At 39.5% G+C, this 25,880-nt stretch overlaps 3 protein-coding genes across 3 annotated transcripts in view; 2 read left to right on the top strand and 1 right to left on the bottom strand.

Annotated features, from left to right (window-relative positions):
- The window catches only part of alphaCOP (coatomer subunit alpha), a 31,539-nt gene extending 24,584 nt beyond the window's left edge, over positions 1-6,955 (bottom strand). The window contains exons 1-8 of the mRNA XM_028322263.1: positions 6,581-6,955; positions 5,906-6,022; positions 4,824-5,060; positions 3,568-3,705; positions 2,794-2,957; positions 1,950-2,087; positions 1,689-1,772; positions 1,141-1,330 (exon numbers count right to left, since the gene is read on the bottom strand). Coding sequence (XP_028178064.1) covers positions 1,141-1,330; positions 1,689-1,772; positions 1,950-2,087; positions 2,794-2,957; positions 3,568-3,705; positions 4,824-5,060; positions 5,906-6,022; positions 6,581-6,808 — 1,296 coding nt within the window. The 5' untranslated portion in view covers positions 6,809-6,955. The remainder of the gene's footprint in view (positions 1-1,140; positions 1,331-1,688; positions 1,773-1,949; positions 2,088-2,793; positions 2,958-3,567; positions 3,706-4,823; positions 5,061-5,905; positions 6,023-6,580) is intronic.
- A 236-nt stretch (positions 6,956-7,191) lies between these two features.
- Positions 7,192-8,622, top strand: Csl4 (exosome component 1 Csl4). Its single transcript, XM_028322281.1, has 3 exons — positions 7,192-7,567; positions 7,675-7,923; positions 8,344-8,622. The coding sequence occupies exons 1-3, from the start codon at positions 7,400-7,402 to the stop codon at positions 8,599-8,601; spliced, it is 675 nt and encodes a 224-aa protein (XP_028178082.1). The 5' UTR covers positions 7,192-7,399; the 3' UTR covers positions 8,602-8,622.
- Positions 8,623-9,214: 592 nt separating this feature from the next.
- Positions 9,215-25,708, top strand: LOC114365649 (xenotropic and polytropic retrovirus receptor 1). The gene is made up of 11 exons (XM_028322265.1): positions 9,215-9,283; positions 10,962-11,115; positions 12,538-12,773; positions 14,640-14,901; positions 17,230-17,600; positions 18,049-18,196; positions 19,268-19,462; positions 20,857-21,029; positions 22,236-22,366; positions 23,753-23,908; positions 24,634-25,708. Exons 1-11 carry the CDS (start codon positions 9,215-9,217, stop codon positions 24,749-24,751), a joined length of 2,013 nt encoding a protein of 670 aa, XP_028178066.1. The 3' UTR covers positions 24,752-25,708.
- Positions 25,709-25,880: the final 172 nt, after the last annotated feature.

Genomic DNA, 25,880 nt, shown 5'->3' on the forward strand with positions numbered 1-25,880 from the left:
GCACTTACTAACCTGGTTATTCTTCTCCAGTGCTGCGAATCTGTTCCTAGCGACCCAGACAGCGGTCGTGGCCTGACCGCGAGCGGGTTCTGCGGTGGCGGCCTCGCCTCCGTCCCGCGGGGCAGAATACAACTCGTAGGAGCATACTGTAGCACTGTATCGCTGTCGTAGCGCTGTATCTATGCCGTAGCACGCTTTATTGGTCGTAGGAGTTCTCACTCACCTGATTTATCATCTCAAATGTTAACCGTAGCTGTAGCACTGTATCTATTCCGTAGCACTGTATCTATACCATAGCACTGTACCTATGCCGTAGCACTGTATCCGTGCTATATCTATTCCGTAGCACTCTCTCTTATGCGTAGCACTCTCTCTTATTCGTAGCCATCTGACATTAATAGCAATTACCAACCTGGTTATTCTTCTCCAGCGCTGCGAACCTATTCCTAGCGACCCAGACAGCGGTAGTGGCCTGTCCTCTGGCAGGTTCGGCGGTAGCGGCCTCGCCTCCGTCCCGCGGCGTGGAATACAACTCGTAAGAGCACGTAGCTGTGTTTATGCCGTAGCACTCCCGCTTACTCGTAGAAGTTTTCACACAATAGTGAACCCCTGCCTAGTCAGCGTTATAGCATTGTGTATCGTACCAATGGCTTAACTTGCTTATGCCGTAGCACTCTCTCACTCGCTCTATTATTTTTATTCTTCTCAAGCGCCGACCGTAGCAGTAGCAGTGTATCCGTCGCANTAGATATAATATCTACCTGATTTCTGAAATTAAGTCTGATTTGTCCAACATGTGTTTTATGATGGTCACCCTATTGCAACAATCATAGTCGAAATTTTATCAATTGAACGAGTCGCCAATTTGCCTTCGGCATTTCATAGAACAGCGAGCGTTTGTAAACTGACGACGCCGTTTGTAAAATGCGGAATCATACAATTTGCCTGCGACATATCTATGTCTATGCCGTAGCACTATATTTGTGTCGTAGCACTCTCTTATTCGTAGCCGTCTGTACATTAAAGCACTAACTATCCTGGAAATTCTTCTACAGCGGACTGATCCGTTATTTTGTCGTAGCAGTGGCTTATGCCGTAGCACTGTATCTATGCCGTAGCACTGTACCTATGGTTACTAACCTGGTTATTCTTCTCCAGTGCTGCGAATCTGTTCCTAGCGACCCAGACAGCGGTAGTGGCTTGACCGCGAGCGGGTTCTGCGGTGGCGGCCTCGCCTCCGTCCCGCGGGGCAGAATACAACTCGTAGGAGCTCGTGTCGCCGACCCGCCAGTTGACTAGCACGCACCATTCGGCGTGGTTTAGAGACATGCTGTAAAGAATTGGGGATTACTGTGATTTTCATCGATTTTCCATACTGTCTATTCATTAAAATGTTATTTATTTTTTCAAAATTGGTATTAGTGAACGACTGGCCTAGGGTGCGTGCCGCGATATAATCTTATCGGCGATTTTAGACGACAAATCTATGAGCTTATCGTGTAAAGTGGATAAGATGCCTCTAGCTAGGTGATCCTTCAAAGTTTCATTGTGGGCTTAGCTCAGCTCTAAAGCTCATTTAAATGGGAGCTAGATGGAATCGACCTTTTAACAAAATTATTTATACTTGGAATGCCCCTGCACAATAATAGTTATTAGCTACCTTTAATAAGGTTCAGAATGATAATAACCTGTAAGGCTGATGTCGACCTCCTCCCTTGATCTGCATCACCGCAGAGTCGCGATTTGTCGCCATATCTAGCTTGCGTAGTTGCCTGAAAAAAAACATAACATAAATATGATTTTGTTAGTATAATTAATTATGAATCGTAACCATATCAACCTGTAATAAAACAATGTATTTACAAGAAAAATCTTGAAAATAATTGTTTTATGACAGGTTGATAGGTCTAAATAACCATGGCACAAGAGTTAAAAATCCATTTGCTCACCTGTCCTTAATATAGAACAGTATGTTGTTGTGCACAGCATACGCTGGCCTTTCGCGCTGCAGCTTGAACAGCACCATACCAGCGTCGTGACCCGCGGCGAACAAGTTCAAAGACGGGTGGGAGGCCAGCACCCAGTATCTGGAAAGGATAAACATGTTTAGATTGATACAAGTTGTAATAATGTGCGGGGAATGGCTGCGAAAGATCGCGAGCGGTGTTCGGCGAATGGTTGCGAACGAACGCGAGAAAAGTTCGGCGAATGGCTGCGAATGAACGTGAGCAAAGTTCGGTAAATGAACGAGATCAATGTTCGGCGAATTTATTATAACTAATTTGTAATTTGAATTTGAATTTTTTTAATGTTATTTTGTATGTGGCCAGCATTGTATAGACAGGACACATGCTAAAGTAACCGTTCTCTAATCAGTGCTAGGGGGGATAAGTGATTGCGCGATGGAAAGTTAGTAGAGGTATAGTTCTGACAGAATAAAAAAGAACCACCCTCACTCTCCCCGTAGATGTTGTAAGAGGCGACTAAGGTAGAATGAAAGAAATACATAATATACGAACATTAGGCCTCCACTCCATCTGGCCAGTGTGGGGAGTGCTTTTTATGTGTCAGAAGGCAACCCAAATGAGGAGTGTAAGCCAAATGCTCCATTTGCCTGTGATAAAAAAGAGGGTACGCTCCTGCAGTGGAGACTAAATGACTTCAAAGTCTTGATTGTGATTGTGTAGAAGTCTTGAGACTAGATAGTTATGATGATGATGATAAATAATTATCCATTGAAGTCTTGAGACTTAATGGTGACGGTAATTATAATGATGATGGTAGTCTACTCACCGCTCATGCTCCCTTCGGAACGTGTGCAAACAAGTCCGCTTGGTCATGTCCCACACTCGCACGGACTTGTCCTCGCTGTTGGACAGGATGAGCTCGTGACGCGCGTGGAACAACGCGCATGACACGTTGTTGTAGTGCCCGCGGCACGTGTCCACTTCCCACGCCTGGGAATAAAGTTTTGTGATAAGAGACAACGTTTCATATGGATTTCCACAAGGACTTAAGAGAAAAGACTTCCGTAAGACCCGTTTTTATAAATTACTCTTTATTGACGTAAGCATAATTCGGAATGCAACATTTATTGCTTACGCACATATACAATAAGTCTACACTAATGCAAACAAATTCTATTATTATACTTTTTCTTGTAGTTTTTTTTTACTTTCACATTCGGGACTATTCCCACCTCTCGTTCCCACCGCTGCAACTCCTGTGTAGCCAGGATCTACAGCTTGACCGCCAATAAAAACCCAACCAATGAAGGTAAAGTTTGGTTACTTTCACATTCGAGAATAAACAAGTTTCATATCAGTATATGAGAACCACAAATGTAACTTTACACCTGGATCAACATTTATCTATGTACACAAGAAAGTTTCAAGTACAACAGCGTATGTACACTACGTAATTAAACCGCTGTAATTAGGTTTTTATACTTTAAATTCCTAGCCCAAATGTGTAATTAAAACAGGACTGGGAGTCGAATTGTAGCCGCAACGTAAATTGAACTGGTCCGAAACTAGAATAAGAATAAATAAAAAATCTTTCACTTACCTTGGCATCGTTCATCCGCCACAGCTTAACCTGTCGGTCATCGGCAGCAGAGACAATCAACGGCAGCGAGGGATGGAACGCTGCCCAGTTGACTCCACGGTCGTGTCCTTCTAGCACGTGCTTCACCACTGCGTCGGCCTGTAGGGATGGGAGCAGTGAGATATTGAGCCTTTTGAAGGGCATGGTTGAGGGGTTAGTGAGATATTGGGCCTTTTGAAGAGCTCGATAGGCGGATCAGTGAGATAGTGAGCCTTTTGAAGAGGGTGTGAGGGGTTTGTGAGATATTGAGCCATTGTAGGGGATGGTAGAGGGATTAGTGAGATATTGAGCCATTTGAAGGGGATGGTAGAGAGATCTGTGAGACATTGAGCCTTTTGTAGGGGATGGATGAGGGATTAGTGAGATATAAAGCTACTTTTTGGGGGCGGATGAGAAATCAGTGAGATATTGAGCCTTTTGTTGGGAAAGGGTGAAGGGTCAGTGAGATATTTAGCTATTTATTGGGAAAATTTGAGGATTCAGTGAGGTATTGTATTGTGCCCTTTTAGGAGTGCTGAGAAATTTTATATTTCTTGGTTAAATAACAGAAATCATTAAATGTTATTTTAGGCAATAAATATGTACATAAGTTTTATCTGATTTGATATTAATAATGAGGTGAGCGCAATTTCTGAATTTGGTGAAATAGATTGGGACTTTAATTGATCAAGTATAAATAATATGAAAATGGAAACATAGTAATACTGCTACGAAACTATCGAGGATATCATCTGTAAAAGAATCAATGACAAGGATGATGCATTCACAGGCAGGATGATGTAATTATACCTATTAACAACCAACAACTTAGCTATAAACCTAGTTTAACATAACACAAAAGAGTTAGTGGGAAAAACAGAAAGAATAAACTCAATGCCAGTAAATATTTATATGTAGATAAGGAAAAACTATTAAATTAACCAAATGAATAGTAATGATAAAAAAATGAAATTGATTGATAAAATGTTTCAAAGAAATTGATAACATGTTCATTACATTTTTATGCACTATTTTATGAAATTTTATGAAATAATCTATTTTTTTTTTAAATATGAATGAGGTCAATGATGCCAGTTGTAAATTAATGCACTGAAAATATTTTAAAAAAATTATCATGCATTACACAGCTTCAGAAGTACCAAAAATTACCAGTGATGACAAGACAGCCCCAATGATGATGATCCCTGTTTAAAAAAAATAATATCTGTACATACAACCTGTCCAAATAGGTCAGTCGCTTGTGGGTTCCTCAAATGGTCGGCCAAGCCAGCCGGTCCAGGTGCTACGCTCTTCTTACGAAGCCCAGAGAAGTCCCAGACACGGACGGACTGGTCCAGCGAGGCGGAGACCAGTAGATCTTCGGTGGGATGGAACTGTGCGCACATTACGTAGTGGTTGTGACCGGTGAGGACACTGATGCACTGACGAGATTGCCAGTTCCATATCCTTATTGTCTGGAAAGAATTGATTATAATTAGATTTTTGGTCGTACAAAAAATTCTAAGTAGATAAATAACATGGTGATATCAGGAAATGGTGATAGCACCATTTAAATCAATTGAATAGGGTGTGGCTGAAAATATTCAGACATTGTTATACTCATTATTTAAAAACAAAATAGCAATTTTACCATAGCTTACAATTAACAACTATATTTTATTTTCACCTAATGATCAAAAAATTATTTTGACCTGATTACAAAAAGTTAAGCATTAGACTAATAGTTATAAATTACATTTCCATACTAAAGGTAAACTGGATGAGAATGCCTTATGGCATTAAGTTCGCCTAATGTTAAAATTTTGGCATTGAAGTATAAATAAATAAATAAATGTCAATTTGAACCATGGTTCAACTAGAGCAGTGTTTTTCAACCTTTTTCATGACGCGACCCCCCTGGTATGAAAAAATATTTCGCGACCCCCCGACCTCTCGCTTTTTTTTCATGCATTTTATAATGTTACAAAGATGTAGTAGGGACCGAATATTTCAACCCATACAACATTTGGATGGATTTGGATAATTAGATTTCGGATAAATCTATCATTATAACTTTACTGATTCTTTTACTGAGGTAGTTTTTACGACCTCTCGCGACCCCCCTACAGACGCTTGGCGACCCCCCAGGGGGTCGTGACCCACAGGTTGAAAAACACTGAACTAGAGTGTAACTTTTTGTCGTAAGAGGGGATGTGTACAACACATCATTTGAGCTACACTCCCCATGCTTTCTTTAAATTATTTGCTATGGTATTTTTTCTTCTTTCTTTCTAAATATCTTAAATTACTAGTTACATACCTGGTCATCTGAAGCACTCAATATCCATGGGTACTCATGGTGGAAAAATGTTGTGCGAATGTAGTCTAAGTGCCCCAGTAGGGTGAAGAGGCATCTTCTCTGCTTGTAGTTCCATACCTAAAAAAAATATAGTAGTAAACATGAGATAAATTACAAATGGACTACAATATGATTTATTTGACTGTTTATTTACACATTTAAAAGTCTTGAAATATTTCAAGTACTGGTGAGCTTATCTTTATAACTATAAAATATGTATGATTTACTTAGTATAGTTAAGAGCTCTTACATTATATCAAATGTAACAACTTAATAGGATATATGAATCAAATTAAAGTGAGAAAAAAGAGCTCCAATTGGAAAAATCATGGCTATGATGCAAGGAATGCTTTTAAAAACACAAGTGTGATGAAACTAATTGGAAACATTACAAACAAAACTCCTGTCTTGATGACAGGAAGTGTTCCAAATGCCTCAATACTCCTGGAACTGAGTCATAACAAAACATGCAATTTATATTAACTGTTCAAAGATTTATTATGGATGACGCTTCAGTTATCATTTGCTCGACTATCTAAGTAATAATAGCCAACATTAATTGCAGGGACGTGTAAGAAATGACGAAAACATGGCGTAAAGTATCAGTCAACTTTAACGTGTCACAACTCTCCTTACCTTGATCTTATAGTCATCTCCTCCCGACACAAATAAAGGTTGATTACTGTGGAAGCAAATGCCACGTACAGGACCGTCATGCTCATCAAATTTCTCCAGTAAAGTACACATACGGTAATCCCAAAGCTGAATCACCCCATTGTGCAAACTCGCCAAAACCCATGGTCGTTTGGCGTGAAATGATATTCCTTTTACCCTCGCCGATTTTGTCTCGAATTTAGTAAGCATTTCTATCAGGATATGCAGGGGAACTTGGAGGAATTCACATAAAACAGCACCATACAAACGTATAAACCAATTGTCAAATGTCAATCAAACCGGCTGACGTGACACGTCTCCACCAAGCAAAGTCACTGTTCCTTTATTTTTATTATTTTCTCAACACTGCACGAAAACTCATGAAAAAGTATTGAAAACGTAGTTTAGAAATCATTAGTTCCAAAAACTACATAAATCTCAAAAAGAACACGCCCATTCGAAGAATAATGCAACGGCTATACATGCGATTTTATTTATTAGTGTAAGGTATCCGAAATATCCGTATTCGAACATCACTAATCTGATATTATCTGTGGTCTTTTAGAGAACTGTCATTACTGTCAATCAGTAGATGTCAAAAACGAAAGTTTGAAAACATTTACAAAACTTGTTTTTACATGAAAAATTAAAAAAAAACAGCTCTTTTTTCATCAATTCGGTAATTTTTGGTCAATTTTGTTATTAGTAAACGTTCAGAGGTACCTATATTGGACAATCAACCCTTGATACTCTTGGTCAGTCAAAATATAACCTCAATTTACCAAGTCCATCTTCTCAAACATGGATAAGGAAAAGTTAAAAGGAATTGGCAAAATATGTATCCCTGGTATGCGGCTAAGTTTATCTGACGCAGAACATATCTCAGGGCCTGGCACGTATGAATTGAAAGGATACATTTATGCTACTTTGGCGGGAATCTTGAAGACTGAACAGGATGAAGTTGCTAAGGTATTCAATGTAACCTTTTCACTAATTACTCTACAAAATAGTACATAATGCCAACAAACGTTATTTCATTCTCTTCCTTGATAATATTTTTTTTATTTTAATTTCAGGCCACAGTAATATCAGTTGTAAGTCCTAGAACGCCAAGTGTTTTACCCAGAAGTGGAGATATAGTGACCTGCAAGGTGACAGTAGTTAACTCCCGCATGGTACAATGTGTGATCTTATGCGTTGGCTCATCGGTACTGGTCAGGCCATACAGGGGCGTTTTGAAAAAGGAAGACATAAAATCAACAGACAAGGACAGAATAGACCCGTACAAGTGTTTCAGACCTGGCGATGTCATATTGGCTAGAGTTGTATCCTTTAAAATAACTATAGAAACTATTTACTTCTATAAATTCTGGTTTCAAGTTATTGCAGTTTGCAATTCTTGGCCTACTTTGGAGCCTAGAAAAATCACAACCAAAAGATTAAAAAGATAGTTGGGAAGTTATATTTCTTTAATGAGGGCTATCGTTTTAGCGCTCACCAGTTAGCGCCACTGTAGAGTAAGGTCCTGTCACTTGCTAGTAGCGAAGACAGTGGCACCAACTGGTGAGCGCTAAACTGGTAGGAGGACTATCACATTTGCATCATGAAGATGGCGCCACTGTAGAGTAAGGTCCTGTCAATCGCCAGGGGTGCCAGCTGTTAAGTATAAAAACGATAGTCCTCATTGTTGAGATTTGTGTACGTAATTATTATTTTTAAAAATTTATCCTTGACTCTCCACTCAGCTTCCCATGACTGAAATCCACTGGTACCACCTTTCAACAGCAGAAAACGAGCTCGGTGTAGTCATAGCTACAGCCGAGGGCTCTCCCCAAGGAATCAACATGGTGCCCATTAGCTGGTCCGAGATGCAGTGTCCAAAAACCTTGACAAAAGAACCGAGGAAAGTTGCAAGAGTTATTCCTGAAAATATCAACCAAAACTTATTCAATGTCAAAGATAAGGAGAATAAAAACATAGAAAATAAAGAGAATAAAAAATGATTTGCTTGTTCATTAAAAATTATAATTATTATTTTCAAGAATTTCTTATTTTGTGACCCAAAGATCTTTGAAGTATTATGTATTTGCAAAATAAGTGGCCTAATGGTTGCCAAACCAATCAATCCTATCGCACTTGTTGAGATTTATTAATTTCAAATTATTACATTCGTGCGCTTAAACCCATTGTAAGTTATTGGTTATTTCTATCGGAAATAAAAAGCCATGCAGTATTCTCTACCAGTGGACTTTCTATTTTATTACTTATATCATTGTCTGTGGTATTTTGTATTTCCGAACGCAAATGTCAAAATCATCAGATTTCTCTCTGTCAATGTCAATCATCCAAAACAAACGTCATACGATACAACTTTTGTAAATCTTTTTAGAAAATTATCTTTCTAAAGTGTTGTTTTTATTCCATAAAATATTAATTTTAGGTACTGTTGCGCAAAATACATAAGCAAGTTAACCATTCCAATGTTAGTTAGTGTTAGTTTAGGCGCAATGAGGTCATCATTCCTCGGTTATCATAAAACAAACTAGACGGGAAACTACTGCGATTTCAGTATTTGTTGGTGGTCGTTGTGATACAGTCGTGCCTTAGGGTGCCAAGATGAAGTTCGCGGAACACTTGAGTGCTCACATCACGCCTGAGTGGCGGAAGCAATATATTAATTATGAGGTATGTTGAAAATAAAAAATATTTTTTTATTCTGTTCAGAGTGGTCTCCTCAGTAATTTGATGGCCACTGGTTCTTGACACTTTAATCAACTTTAAAGTGTTAATGAGAAGTTAAGGTTTTCTATCAATCAATAGAATTTTTCAATGGAACATGTCAGGCTGTCTCACTTTGCCCTTGGTGATCATACAATTCCAGTTATTCCTAAGAATATCTGTCTTCCCTTTTCCTGTATGGTTATTTGTCATATTGAGTTATTACAGTTGTCCCTGACTCTATTTAAATCTTGTTTGTGGATTGTATGTTTATGCAATTGCACAAAGTTTCCTCTTATCTAAACAGATGAGAATCTGAACTTATCAGTTTGTTTTAGATAGTAAATAGCCTTATTTATCTCCTACTGAAATATTATCAATGAACAAGCTGTTGTTGAGGAGTAAATGTTTTGTTTCCATATGCTTTACCAATAATTTTACTACCAGACCACTATTAAGCTTAACTTTGAACTCTACAATTGCAAATTGCCTCATACACCATTATATTTATGTATTAAGTATTATATCAGAACAATCCAAGCTTTTTATTTACATGACATATTCACAAAACTCCTATTGTTTATTTACAAAATTGTGTTTTCTCTTTTTAACAAAATCATGTAACAACCTTGTTTACAAACAAGTGTATAGCAATGAGTAATTATATATTTTTGTACAGACATGACAAATGGTCAAGATAATGAAATTGCCTGAGCAAGACATTAATATTGGTGTTATAACAAAGGAAGGATTATAATTATCAATATTCTAAATTCATATTATAATACATCTAACTTCTGAATATATTGCTAAGTTGACTGGGATCTCAGGAAGACTCGCCAGAATGCAAAGAAGTAATCATCTGTGGCACCAAAGTTTAAAGGGGTCCACTGTTTAACCTTTTTCATCTGAGGTGGAATTGTGTAAAGTAATCGTTATCATTTGACAGTTCATAACATACGATTATCCTGTCATAGGCTTTGTTTAACTGACTTTATCGTACATTATGAATTGTCAAATGATTAAAATTGCTTTACACAATTCCACTTCTGGTTTCACAGGCACTAGTTTTTACCTTTGCAGCCATTTAAAGACCATTAAACAATCATCCCAAAAAAAATTAAAAGGTCATCAGTTTTGTTATTGCAGTGGACCCATCCTTTTAACACTTTCTTGTACAGTACAAGTTTAGAATTACTTCCCAAATGACACTACTTATTCATATACATTGCCTATGGGAGTAGTGTCAATGTAAAACAAGTAAAAACTATGACGTCTACCTGAACACCCGTGGATGTTACTGTCCATCAATGTGTTAATATACTATTTTACAACCTGTTGCATGTTTTGACCGTCGGTCGTTTGGTGTAGTGTTTCAGAATGGACTACTATGCCGAGAGGTCCCGGGTTCGATTCCCGGCCGGGCAGAATTGAAATGATGAATTTTGATTTCTGTGATGGGGCTGGGTGTTACTATGTATAATAAGTATGTATTTACAAAAAAAAAAGTATTTAAGTAGGTTTATATCCGTTGTCTAGTACCCATAGTACAAGCTTTGCTTAATTGGGGACTAGAAGCGTAGTGTAAAATGTCCAGGGATATTTATTTATTATTCATTTATTTATTTATCTTTTCATCCAACAGGAGATGAAAGCTATGCTATACACGGCGGTGGAGGAGGCGCCGTCAGCTGAGAATGTGGAGCCCGAGGTGCTCTCACGACACTTCGCCAACTTCGACGAGACATTCTTCCATTACTGTGATCAGGAACTCAAGAAAATCAACACGTTTTACTCAGGTATTCAAAGTAAAGTAATTTCATGCAATTATGCACCAATGACATTATCACCTGTTAAATACCTACGTTTTCTGCAAAGGAAACTGAAAAAAGCATTGAAATGTAAAATTTCCTTCTAAGGTGCATAATTGTTTTTGTCGGCCGTTTGGTTTAGTGGTTCAGAACGGACTACTATGCCGAGAGGTCCCGGGTTCGATTCCCGGCCGGGCAGAAATTGAAATGACGAATTTTAATTTCTGTGACGGGTCTGGGTGTTACTATGTATAATATCTATGTATTTAAAAAAAAAAGTATATAAGTAGTATATCCGTTAAGCTAGCACCCATAACACAAGCATTAAGTTGCTTACTTTGGGGCTAGCTGGCGCTGTGTGAAACTGTCCAAAGATTTATTTATTTATTTATAACTAGCTGACCCGGCGAACTTCGTACCGCCTTAGCGTAGAGATTTTCTTAATATTTTTTTCCGTAAGAACCATCCTTGGACTTCCACAAACATTTAAAAAAAAGAATTATCGAAATCGGTTCAGCCGTTCACACGTGATGCCGTGACAACGCGAAACGGGTTTCATTTTTATATATATAGATAAAGCAGATATACTACTGTGAGCACGTGCGATCGGCGCTCGACTTTTTACAAACCCATTGGCGTATCTAGGATTATTCTCCAGGGAGAAGGCCTGGCCCCTGACTTGCCACGTCTGATAGATATGGGGGGGAGTGCAATTAGGATCATAAGCTCACAAGTTAATACTATGCCATACTATCATAATTATGGTAGCCCAACATTCTGGGATGGGCATGTATTTACAAACCAGACGTGATTTATCTTCATAGCTTTAATGCTCAGTAACAGCGTATAATTATATCGTTCTACCATGTATGGAAGACAGTACATGAAACTATATTCTGGGATCTTATATCTTTGAAATAGGTACGATTTTGCAACAATAAATACTAAATAGCGAAGCGCCATAATGGAGATTGCTCGTTTGATATGCCTAAATGTTCTCCACTCCAATGTCCAATATCCAGTCAGTTCAACGTCACCTTTCCCCAGTTAGGGTTGCCAGGTGTCCGGCTTTAGCCGTTGTTAGGCTTTTTATTCGGCTGCCGCGCCAGGCGAAAGTCGAGCCACAGAATAATATGAAGCGCACGCATCAGGACGTTGGGTTGGGCAACCGATGATTATAGGTAGTTAGGTAGTACTCACTCGTGAGCTATGACACTAATTGCCCCCCGTCACATGTCCGGCTTTTAGGGTAAAATGTCCAGCCAAATGTAGCACAGAGTCCGGCTTTTGTGTTTTTGGACCTGGCAACCCTATCCCCAGTTATTGACGTGGAGCTACTCTACTTTAACAAACATTATGAGTATATTGTTCTTAACAAAAGATACCTTAAATCATTTTTCTCTCTCACAGAAAAGCTAGCAGAAGCGACACGAAAATTCGCTACCCTCCAAAGCGAATTGAAGTCTCACTTCGAGACAGTGAAGCCCAAAGGTGGGGGTGACAGCAAGAAGGCCCAGCTCCCTCGCAGAAAGGTGCAAGAGTTGAAACTCGCGTTCAGCGAGTTCTATCTCAGCCTGATTCTGCTGCAGAACTACCAGAACTTAAATTATACAGGATTTAGGAAAATATTGAAGAAGCACGATAAGGTGAGTGCATTGATTTCATATTTAACTAACCAGTGGTTGAGGCCGATTTTAAAATGTTTGTCAGTTGGCACCTCTAGAGACTAAGCGACGGCGAAGCAAACCGCAGAGTACCTGATAGATGACCGATATTAATGAACTGTTATGGTTTCACACCGTAACAACGAATAAGTTTGAGAACCTGTGCGACGTTCGCAAAAAGTATCCCATTTCGTGGTATTTAGATCGCTATGTTGCTTTACATGCAGAGATGGATGTAGCCATATTTTTTTTTCGCGCAGGACCGCTATACGAAACNTTCGAAACATAATCAACATGACTTATATGTATTAGAAAACCGCGACGACGCGAGAGCTAAACTAGCCTTCAACTTCAAGCTATACTCTTCAGTATTGTATTACTGTTTAAAAAGTCGGTAAAAGAAAACTACGAATTTTTTCCTCATATTACTCACTGTTTTGTCAGACCAAAAACAAATAAATGTGGAACCAGCCGGTTCCGCTTTAAAGATATCACATTGAATTATGTATTGACATTATGACTATCAAGATAAGAGAAATCTATTAGTTCTGAATATACCGATAAGCGAGATTAAAGATAATGAAATGTTTTGAACCTATATTTCGTGTAAGTATAGTAAATTAATGCCAACAATGTATTGTTTATACGCTACAGGTATATTGCGTTTAATTGAGTAGGTTTTGCGGTAATGTAAAGGATTCGGGACTCTATTAAGTGACGTAACTAAGCTATCACGTCACTTATGTCTGAACCATAACTGAAGTTTCCCTGATATAATAATATTTCGTGACAATTCCTTTCGATCTAGTTAGGAATGCTTACTCTATTGCTAAGATCCTTTAAGAAAGATGTAGCGTAGGTATCCTTCCGNTACGAAACATAATCGACATGACTTATTTGTATTAGAAAACCGCTTCAGAGAGCTAAACTAGCCTTCAACTTCAAGCTATACTTATCTTCAGTATTGTATTACTGTTTAAAAAGTCGGTAAAAGAAAACTACGAAATTTTTCCTCATATTACTCACTGTTTTGACAGACCAAAAACAAATAAATGTGGAACCAGCTGGTTCCGCTTTAAAGATATCATATTGAATGATGTATTGACATTATGACTATCAAGATAAGAGAAATCTATTAGTTCTGAATATACCGATTAGCGAGATTAAAGATATGAAATGTTTTGAACCCATATACCTATTTCGTGTAGTGTAGGTATAGTAAATTAATGCTAACAATGTCCTATCGCTACAGGTATTGTTTTTTACTGAGCAAGTTCTTGCGATAATGGAAAAATGCAGGAGGGGTGTCATGACGTGACGTAACTAAGTTATCACGTCACTTTTATGTCTGAAGCACAACTGAACTTTCCCTCATATATTTCGTGACAATCCCTATCCGTCTAGTTAGGAATGCTTATGCCCGTTTTCACCATCAATCCCTAATTTTTAAGCGACCCCTATATGGTAACACAACAGGAATTTTGTTTTCAAAGGGGTCACTTAAAAATTAGGGTCTGATGGTGAAAATGGGCATTAGTCTATCGCTAAGATCCCTTATGAAAGGTATAACGTAGGTGCGCGGTTGTGGATCAGTGTGATAGGAAACCGTAAAAACGTTGACACGGTTTACTTAACTGAAGCACAGACTTCTCTCAATATCAGTCTTGCTGATGTTTGACGTAACAAAAGCCTCCAGCGACGGTCAACTATCGCAGTGGTAATATATTTCCCGCCATATTTTTTGTCATATTCCCTTGCCCTACGGTCCAAAACAATAAGAAATTGGAACTTGCTATGATCGTTCGTCGTTTTTATTTCTCGTCAAACTAACTAGCTCACTCTCCCCAGCTGCTAAACGTAAGCAACGGGGCGCAATGGCGAGCTGTCCACGTGGAAACTTCCCACTTCTACACCAACAAAGACATCGATCGGCTCATCAGCGACACAGAGGCGGCTGTTACCAACGACTTAGAGGGAGGAGACCGACAGAAGGCTATGAAGAAACTCAGGGTCCCACCGCTGGGAGAACAGCAGAGCCCGTGGACGACGTTCAAAGTGGGCCTGTTTTCGGGCTCGTTTATTGTGCTGTTTATCACCGTTGTGCTGTCAGGTGAGTGGATTCAATGGATTAATGAGATACCTTACGCCCGTATTCACAAACATTACTATCAGGTCTCACAGTGCGCGTGGACACACAGAGTCGTACACGAACCAATCACAAAGCTCTATTTAACGCTATGCGTTCGATTTGCTGCTTCACTTAAGCAAGCATAGTTTGTGAATACAGGTGTTAATGATGTAACGAGATAAGTTTTTGCCCAGTTCATCATCATCATTTCAGTCACATGACATGTACTGCTGAATATAGGCCTCCCCCAATAATTTCCACATCGCCCGGTTGGTAGCGTCCTTGCCCAGTTTTCCCAGTTGTCGAACCTTAACTTCGAACTCGTCCTATATTCTTCTGATTGATTTGGTTGCGGGTCCAATGACAGTTTAAGTTTCCCCCGGGACAAACTTGACCTTCACTGGTTGCGTTTTTTATTGGCGGTCAAGCTGTAGATCCTTGCTACACAGGAGTTGCAGCGGTGGGAACGAGAGATGGGAATAATCCCATTTTTTCTCTGATGCTAAGGTCGAATGATTCGACCTTAGCATCAGAGAAAAAATGGGATTCGACTCGAATCTATGCATAAACTTGGACCGTTTTATAACTATATTCCTAGTGAGATAGTAATGAATCGCTTTCGTATAACTATGTTACGGTATATAATTATATCCCTAGGGATATAACTATATTACGGCTTTATCTATCTTACTGCGACACATATACAGGCTGTAAAAGAAATCAGCAGGAATAACGTGCATGTAGATATTACATTGTACTAACTTACTAAAATTAAGTAACTATAAATGCCTGTTTTCACCATCAATCCCTAATTTTTAATTATTAATTTTGGTTTTCATAGGGGTCACTTATCCATTAGGGATTGATGGTGAAAACGGGCATAATACTCCTCATAAAAGCTACAAACAAATTCTTATACAGTTACTTCTTTAGTTTACGAAGATACAGTATTAATATTATCTTAGCCAAGGTCCAACTATAGCAATATTAGCACGAAATGTTTATTTCACAAATCCTACAACAAACGGTGGACCGTAAAACATTATCAGATTGCGTACCGCGGATAATCCAGTAATCGCTGTGTCAATGTGTACTTACTGCAAATCAAGTATAATTTAAGTTTGGTTTGCGAATGACCGAGATAATGGGATTATTTTGACCATGGGAAAATTTTGGGAAACTTAGAGATAAAGAACTCATACTAGCTTTTGCCCGCGGCTTCACCCGCATGAAAAGGTTGTCACAGATCGCCATATTTCTCCATATTCTGAGTTATAAAGAATAATACTGTAAAGTTTCATCAAAATCCGTTCAGTAGTTTTTGCGTGAAAAAGTAACAAACATCCACCCAGACACCCAAACTTTTGCATTTATAATATTAGTAGGATAATCTCCATTACAAGAGAACGACCCTCTATATTTCGTATATTTATGGTCATTTAGTTGATTTATGCCCGTTTTCACCATCCATCCCTAATTTTTATGTGACCCCTATGTAAACAAAATTCCTGTATTTTTTACCATAGGGATCACTTAAAAATTAGGGATTGATGGTGAAAACGGGCATTAATCTCCAGTGCAGGAGAATGACCTATATTTACCAGAGGCAAATGGAGGATTTGGAGTACTCCTCAAGACGTGACGGGTTTTGAAGAAACTAAAGTAGCATACAAACTTGATTATACCATGATTATGTGATGATGAAGTTGTTTATTTAACTGCAACACTTACGCCCGTATTCACAAACGATGCTTGATTAAGTGAAGCAGCAAATCGAACGCACAGCGTTGAATAGAGCTCTGTGATTTGTTCATGTGTCACCCTGTGCGTCCACGCGCACTGTGAAACTTCATAGTAATGTTTTTAAACTTTTTAAATACGGACGTTAGATTTTTACAATGTCTCGTACAATAGAACATAAATCTTGAAGTCATGACTAGCGTATATTCCTCTATGAATGAATACTTACTATTATTATGAAGTCACATAATTTTGCTGTCATCAATTTTTGATAAATGACATGGGAAAAGTGGTATTTATTTCTAGCTAGTAATTAATAGGATCTTGAAATGAAACATACACAAAGGGTTATTGTGTAGCTCAATAATAGCTTCAAAACTTTATGTCGATTATCCCGAAAAGCTTCAGAACTAATCCCTTAATCGGATGAGTGATCACCGCTTGACCGAAAACTCGTATAATCTCGCAGGAGTCATAAATAATATTCGAAAAATTTTGCTTTCATAAATCTTCTACCTTATTTACACTACACAAGTATTATTTTACTAACAAATCTTTTTTCTCTTCTAGCGTTATTCCACGAAGGTGCCACAGACAACTTCAAGACAGCTTTCCGATTGTACCGAGGCCCGTTCCTTCTAGTAGAATTCATATTCCTAATTGGCATAAACGTCTACGGCTGGCGGTCTTCAGGGGTCAACCATGTATTAATCTTCGAGTTGGACCCCAGAAATCATTTGTCAGAACAAGATTTGATGGAGCTTGCAGCGATACTAGGGGTGGTCTGGGCATTAAGTATACTCAGCTTTATTTATAGCGCGAGTCTCAGTATACCACCCTTTGTGAACCCACTAGCTCTAGTAGTAATAATGCTGGCCTTTCTTATGAACCCTCTGAAGGTGTTTCGACACGAAGCGCGGTTCTGGTTCTTGAGGATATGTGTGAGTATGCTTTGGTATTATTTATTTAGCAGAACGAAAGCATGTTATATCAGATGGGTTAACGTCTTATGTCTGATGGGAATGCACGACCCGCATTGAGTATCTAGTAGGATATTGTATAGATAGATAGACGTATTTGACAATGCAATTTTATGCATTTGGGTTATGGTCGTGTTAGATTTTCTTTACTACCTGCGAGTATCATCGTTTTATGTCGTCAGTTACAATTTGATTCCCATTACTTTTTTCAAATAATGTGGTTAATATTCTTGAAAAAATTCAGTTATCAATCAGAAAATCAACTCCTTCGAATGGAGATTTTATAAAGTGGGTTTTATAAAATTCCAATGAATTTATTTTATCTACCTTGTAAGTAAATAGGATACACAGTCAGAAACGTCCGTTATTTATTGGCAATCCAACAACATAAAAATGTTCTCATGACCAGGGGCGGATTCTCGCGGCGCCATTCGTGCCAGTGCTGTTCGCTGACTTCTGGCTGGCGGACCAATGGAACTCCTTCGCCAACGCCTTCCTGGACTTCCACTACCTCATCGCCTTCTACGTGGCAGGCGGTGACTGGTTCAGCGTTAACAGTGAGTTCAACACAGTCCGGGACGGATTGAACCAGAAACAATTTTAATACGCACTCTTATGTACATATTTATTTACGACCAAGGTTTACACAATAACACTAAGTAACACTAACGAACCACTTATGCGACTTATTAAAGGATCGAAAATTATTTACAAATATTTCCTTTGACCTGTAACTTATAAAAAGACGAATTTATATTTCTGTATAAACAGCTGGCTCATTTTCGTTTATTAACTGTATAAGTGACGTCAAACGTGGATATTTTTAATGCAAAAATATTGACTTTAGTTGTCACATGATCACATCTCCTATTCGAGACATGCCTCATGCTTCCACTTCTCAACACTAGTATATCAAGTTTTATCGTAGGCCCTAAATGCAAAAATGGTAATAATACTTTTAAAGTTCGTTTCATCCATGAAGACGCGCCCCACCAATTTTGGTCAAAGGAAGCGCGGGGTGCGGGGAGTTTGATCCGAGCAATCCGAGCGTCATTATTGTAGTGTGCGTGTGCACTCATGGATGATTTAGCGTGTACCGATAACACTCAAACATTAGCGGAAGAATGGTGGGGCGCGCCTTCGTGGATGAAACGATCTTTAGCTTCAGTTCGAATGTAGTTTTATCCATCGTTTCTTAACCAGGGATGTTATGGATATCCGTAACCGTAACCGAAACTTTCGGATATCCGAAATAAAAAAATATCCGAAACCGTAACCGATTCAAGTTTCGGATGTAGGCAGTTTAAATTGTTTTTTGTATATTATGTAAAGGCATAACAGCCTGATTTACCTTTATAATGCCATCTAGTATAAATTTTTATTTTTTTATTACCTTTTATTCGATGCAAAGTGTGCGGCCATGAATGAACCGTGCTGAACAGCTATTGCAAATTGCATTCTAAAGCACATATATCCGTAACCGTAACCGAAACTGTAGGATATCCGAAATAAAAAAATATCCGTAACCGAAACCGGTATAATATTATTCTTATATCCGTAACCGTATCCATAACCGAAACTACATATCCATAACATCCCTATTCTTAACACACAACTCAATTACCCAGATGCCTTCGAAACACAACGCTGGTACATAGTGACGCGAGCGGTCGTCAACATAGTCCCGGCCTGGACGCGCTTCTGGCAGTGCCTGCGGCGGTACCGGGACAGTCGCGAGGCGTTCCCGCATCTGGTCAACGCGGGGAAGTACTCCACTACCTTCTTCGTGGTGCTGTTCGCGACGCTACGGGGCATTTATAGCGGTAAGTGTTTGGTGGGAAGTGGGAACTCATTCCCCACTTGCCCTCGACACAGCGCTGGCACTAGTGACGCAAGCGGTCGTCAACATAGTCCCGGCCTGGACGCGCTTCTGGCAGTGCCTGCGGCGGTACCGGGACAGTCGCGAGGCGTTCCCGCATCTGGTCAACGCGGGGAAGTACTCCACTACTTTCTTCGTGGTGCTGTTCGCGACGCTACGGGGCATTTATAGCGGTAAGTGTTTGGTGGGAAGTGGGAACTCATTCCCCACTTGCCCTCGACACAGCGCTGGCACTAGTGACGCAAGCGGTCGTCAACATAGTCCCGGCCTGGACGCGCTTCTGGCAGTGCCTGCGGCGGTACCGGGACAGTCGCGAGGCGTTCCCGCATCTGGTCAACGCGGGGAAGTACTCCACTACTTTCTTCGTGGTGCTGTTCGCGACGCTACGGGGCATTTATAGCGGTAAGTGGGAAATATATTCCCCACTTGTCTTCGATACAGCGCTGGTACTGTCAGCGTCAAATAAGTAGTTCGTGACTCTCAAAGTAGCTAAAACGTTTGCAACACATCCTTTGTTGCAATTGGAATAAGGGTGTGCTTTGTCAACTTTTTGAACACTTTGGGTGTGACGAACTATTGACAGCAATGGTATATAGTTACGGGGTTTTTATGGTAAGTGATTGGTGGGAAGTGGGAACTCATTCCCCACATGCCCTCGACACAGCGCTGGTACATAGTGATAGTGACGTGTGTCGACAACATAGTCTACACACGTCACGTCACGGAGGCGTTCTCGCATCTGGAAAATACTCCACTACTTTCTTCGTGGTGCTGTTCGTGACGCTACGGGGAATTTATAGCGGTGAGTGATTGGTGGGAACATAGTTCCCAGGACTCTTTTGATATTCACAGCAAAGAGAGGAGCTAGCAAAAGGATTGTAAATCTTGTGGACAAAATTCCACAAGAATCTTTCCTTTCATACACTTCCATAACTGTTTTCAACTATTTCGTGGCAGGTGTGACACAAACAGCAAGCAAAGGTGGATCTGGTAATCATTAGGGGAGTCCTACGTTCAGCAATGGACGTGTCCTGGGGCTGAAATGATAGTAAGGAGTATATATGCTATAAACAACCATTTACCACGGTCTGTTTAAAAGTCTGCCTAGAAGGTGGCCGCTACAGATCTACAAAAGAAATGGTCAAACAATTATCTCAGACGAGTACAATTAAAATCTTATAAGTCCTTACGATAGTGACTGAGTTTCTTGCGCTGCTTCTGCTTCTCAGCACTGGCCTATTTATTATCCAAGCAGTAGTAGGATTAAAATACCTGAAAAAAATAATTCAATTTTATCAATTTTAATGAGTTTTATATTGATTTTTAATGCATTTTCAGATCAATACACCGACCCGTACGACAACCCGTTCCTATACGCGTGGTTCGCGTGCCAGCTGGTCTCCTCGTTGTATACCTACACGTGGGACGTGAAGATGGATTGGGGACTGTTCAGCTGCGGACCTAACGCTGAGAACAAGTTTCTACGCGAGGAGATAGTCTACAGCCCCGGGGTGAGTTATTAGCTGCCTTACTGCCAGGTGATAAGGTCGATAGTAGTAAGATCGCGCGGTGTTAATTTGTTACTGATGTAAATTCGTGTAAACGTAAGAGACTAATAATTCCACCTCTCTTTCCATTAATGAAATTAGTGTATAGCCAGGGTCTACAGTTTATCTCCAATGAAACTCAACCAGTAAAAGTTGAGCAGTCCTGGGAATCACTTACTATCAAGGATCCTGCCACGAATTTAATCAGGAGAAGAATATAGGAGGAGTTGAAAAACCTATTTTATTTTATGTAGTAGGTTATAAAATAAAAGTTATAGTTCGTGACTCTCACTCGGCATGGGGCACACTAAAAACTAGCGTGGCCTTCGTCATTGTGGGTCACGGCATAGGCTAAGTAAGGTCCCATCGCTGTTGCGATAAGGTGGGACTGCTCAGCACACCTTCTTTTTCTTTCTTAATATTCTGAGTTTGTTCCGGCGTTTCTTCTCAGCACTTGCCATATGTTCGTCTCGAAGCGCTGGTAGGGCCCAAAAGATAAGGATGTAAAGTGCCCCATAAGGGCTACCTTTTCTTTTTTTATTATTTTCTATTGACGTTCATAAGTGCCACTTGTGGTCTAAACTGAATAAATATTTTTGATTTTGATTATTTGCTACAGTTTTGTCTTTTTTGCCTTTTTGTCTTTGTGATGTCCATCGTAACAAATGTTTCTTTTTCTTCTTTGTGTAATATTTAGGTAGGGTAGGGTAGGGCCTGGTAGAGCCCAAAAGATAAGGAGACATGTAAAGTGCCCCATAAGGGCTACCTTTTTTTTTATTTACTATATTTTGACGAACTAAAGTCGCTGACATAGCCCGACGGATTAGCAAGCTGAAGTGGCAATGGGCAGGGCACATAGTGCGCAGAACTGACGGCCGATGGGGCAGCAAGGTTCTGGAATGGAGGCCGCGTACCGGAAGGCGCAGCGAGGGACGTCCACCTACAAGGTGGACCGACGACATCGTGAAGGTAGCAGGGAAGCGCTGGATGCAGGCCGCTACCAATCGATCAATGTGGAAAGCATTAGGGGAGGCCTATGTTCAGCAGTGGACGTCCTATGGCTGACATGATGATGATGATGATGATGATATTTTGACGTTCATAAGTGCCACCTGTGTGGTCTAAATTGAATGAAATATTTTTGGTTTTGATTTTGATTTCTCCTTCCAGTTCTACTACTTCGCGATAGTAGAAGACTTCGTGCTGCGCTTCATCTGGACGGCGTCGTTCGTGCTTACCGAGAATAAGCTCGTCGGCGCGGAAACCATGATCTCCATTCTCGCGCCGCTAGAAGTCTTCCGGTGAGAAACGAAAATAATCTAAGGTTTTTGCAGCACAAATAAATAAATATAATCATTTATTTGCCTTAAATAGCTGGTTACAGAGCAGTTCTTATTTGATATAATGTTACATAAGACCTATTTAGTCATAGCCTATGACATGCAAATACACTCGGCATCAAATAAATCACACCTCCCGCAACAAGCACTTCTAAAACGTATGCATCCCCACTTCCCACCAACATTGGTTGCATTTGAAAGCCTAGTTTTAACCTTCATTTCATTAAAGGAAAGGTTTTTATCCCAAAAATGTGTTTTAGAAGGATCCAGAGTCACTTCTTGAAAAAATTGGTAGTTACGCTTGAGCCAACTTTTAAGGCTATAAAACTGTTAAGTTGGGATTAATCGCTATCCATCTGTTAAAAAAGACACGTAAGATCATTATTTGGTTCTATAACCACAAAAATTGGTCTAATTGATCCCAGAGGTGAGCCCCAAGTAAGGCCTTTTTTCATGTGACATTTATGGTACCTGTTAATTGTTTATAAAAAATAAAATGTGTTTTTCTTTAAGTTTATTTATTGGGCTTTCAAATAACACCAATATTGTTGGGGCACCATGATTATGTCAGAAGAAAATCTTTAAAGTTCGCGTCGCGGAAGGTGCGATTTATTTGATGTTGAGTATATAAAGAATGGTTACAGACAGAGCAAATAATTAAATTTAAAAGCAGATATTTAACTGCAATCACACCTGTAGGTATAGGATCAGCGCCGCGATAAGCTTTTATCTTACCTTTTTATCGATGTTATATGGATAAGCTCATACATTTGTCATGTAAAATCATCGATAAGATTTTATCACAGCGCGCATCCTAGCTCGGCTATTAAGTGAGATCAACTCTCGCTTTGAAGAAGCCCAGATTATAGTGCTTGGGAAAGATAACAAACAGTAGGCAGTGAATTCTCAGCTGTTCGCATTATAACAGATATTTTTGACGATTTTTATCGAAATAAAAAAAAATATGGAAAATAAAATTGTTTACATTTTTTTTTGATTCTGCTACTCAAATCCAACCATTGTCCCATATTTAAATGGCATAAATACTTTCTACATTCTCTGAAAGATCTCTACCTACCGATGGAACCGTCTAAATGAGGGTTTTCGCGTATGAAAGATCCGCTAGATGGCGGAACGTGTATGTGGGGTCTGACTGCTGCGTGATTGGTGGATTTTGACATGTCTGTCAATGTCATGTCAAAAATAACCTATCATGCAGCATTTGGACCTCGCGTCTACGTATTGCCATTTGGCGGATTTTGCATACGCGAAAACCCTCATTGTGCTGTTTTGATTGTAGTTTTCATGCTTTGTATACTCATAACACCAATCAATTTCCACCCACAGACGTTTCATATGGAACTTCTTCCGCCTCGAGAACGAGCATCTGAACAACTGCGGCAAGTTCCGCGCCGTGCGGGACATCTCGGTGGCGCCGCTCGACTCGTCCGACCAGGCCGACATCATCCGGATGATGGACCATCCGGACGGGGTCGTCAACAGGTGAGATACGTGTTATGTATGAAAACGGTCTTCTTCCGCCTCGAGAAGGAGCATCTGAACAACTGCGGCAAGTTCCGCGCCGTGCGGGACATCTGCCGACCAGGCCGACATCATCCGGATGATGGACCATCCGGATGGGGTCGTCAACAGGTGAGATCGTCGTGTTGAGTACGAAAACGGTATAAAAATCGGTAGAGACACCCCTCTTTATACGTCGAGGGTTAATCATCATCATCACCATTTCAGCCATAGGACGTTCACTGCTGAACATAGGCCTCCCCCAATGATTTTCACTAAGGCCGGTTGGTAGCGGCCTGCATCCAGCGCCTTCCTGCTACCTTTATGAGGTCATCGGTCCACCTTGGTGGTGGGCGTCCTACGCTGCGTTTTTACGTGGCCTCCACTACAGAAATTGCTGCCCCATCGGCCGTCAGTTCTGTGTACTATGTGCCCAGCCACTTCAGCTTGCTTATCCGTCGGGCTACGTCAGACGGATCTCATTTCTGATTCGATCTCGTAAAGAAACAACGAGCATAGCTCTCTCCATAGCACGCTGTGCAACTTTGAGCTTATTTAATCTTGTCATTTTACATTCCGAAGTGTTTACAAAAGCAATATTTTTAAAATGAATTAATTTTACGGTTTATTATCTATCATCCTAAGTTTCACCCTTTTGTTATAGCTTATTTTATTGTTATCAATCCTAAATCAATCTTCTCTTCTAGGCTGACAAAGAAGAAGAATCCAAAAAAGGCAAAAGAGAGCGACCGCAAGCCACTACTCAAGAAAGAATCCATACAGGAGCTACAGCTTGAACTCGGTCTCTCGTCCAAGATGCTCTGAGCTGTGATACCCGCTACGAACACGCTATTGTGGACCTTGGGCGCACGTGATAAGGCCTATCGAGTTTGCACGTCACGGTATTTTGGACTTTATTGCAATTTGGTTGGAGCATGAGTGAGACAAAGATATATCTTTGAGCTATTCTTTGTAACATTCGAATTCGACTGAATTTTGTAGTTAACTTGTGTTTTATGTTCTGGACGTGAGAATCAAATTTGAATGGTCCTTCTGTACTTATTTCTCTATGTACTTAAACTTTTTTACGATTTTGTCATGCTCTTTTTGTTAGAATTACGTACTTAAATGGCCGTGATGGATTTAAGATAGCTTTATCTACATTATAATGTGGTCTAAGTTGATCTGGTAAACATAACTTGAATGCCAAAATTGATTAGAAAAAGAAAGAAAGAAAAGAAAGATTACAAAAGACATGCTGTCCTCTTCTAATACTGAAAGTATGAAGAAGACCGCAACAATTTGAGCTGTGAATTTAGATTTAAGTTTAGATAATTCGTATCGAAATAAGTTACTGTTGTGCCAGACATATCTTGTAGATTTTAATCCTAATTTCATTATTAAAATTGGTTTTCCTTCACTTGTAAGTCTAGAATTAGATTTTTCGTTCATCTTGCTAGAGCTCAGTGTTGTATAGAAATCATAAAAGTCTAATCCATCTATCTCTATTCTCTTACCTTGTCCTGCAAAAATGAACTGAGCTTATAATAATGGGGTTCATTTTTCTGTGTTCTATTTCAAATCTTTGATTATAAGTTCAATTTTGCAATCTACTAAAGTTGATATGCAAAAATGAACTTTGAATAGATTAGGCAAGGATTCAGTTTTGTTTACTAGACCAAACGGGCACATGCGTAGCGCCTTAGGAACGTGAAAAGTGTGACCGTGGCACTATACTATAGCCGCTATAACCATAGTATTAAAATATATTTTTAGAAAGATTCTCTTTGGTTTTATTCTACACTGAAAAATATTTATAAAAGTTAAGTATAATAAGCTAGATTATTTTATGTATTCATGGTTAAATAAGAATTGAGTAAACATTATTTGTAAAAGATTTAAAAGAAAAATATTTTTAATCGGTATAATTTGACAAGGTCTACCTAAACTATTA

This window comes from Ostrinia furnacalis, unplaced genomic scaffold (assembly GCF_004193835.3).
Source record: "Ostrinia furnacalis isolate ACB-3 unplaced genomic scaffold, ASM419383v2 OfSCF7606, whole genome shotgun sequence".
Classification (NCBI taxonomy): domain Eukaryota; kingdom Metazoa; phylum Arthropoda; class Insecta; order Lepidoptera; family Crambidae; genus Ostrinia; species Ostrinia furnacalis.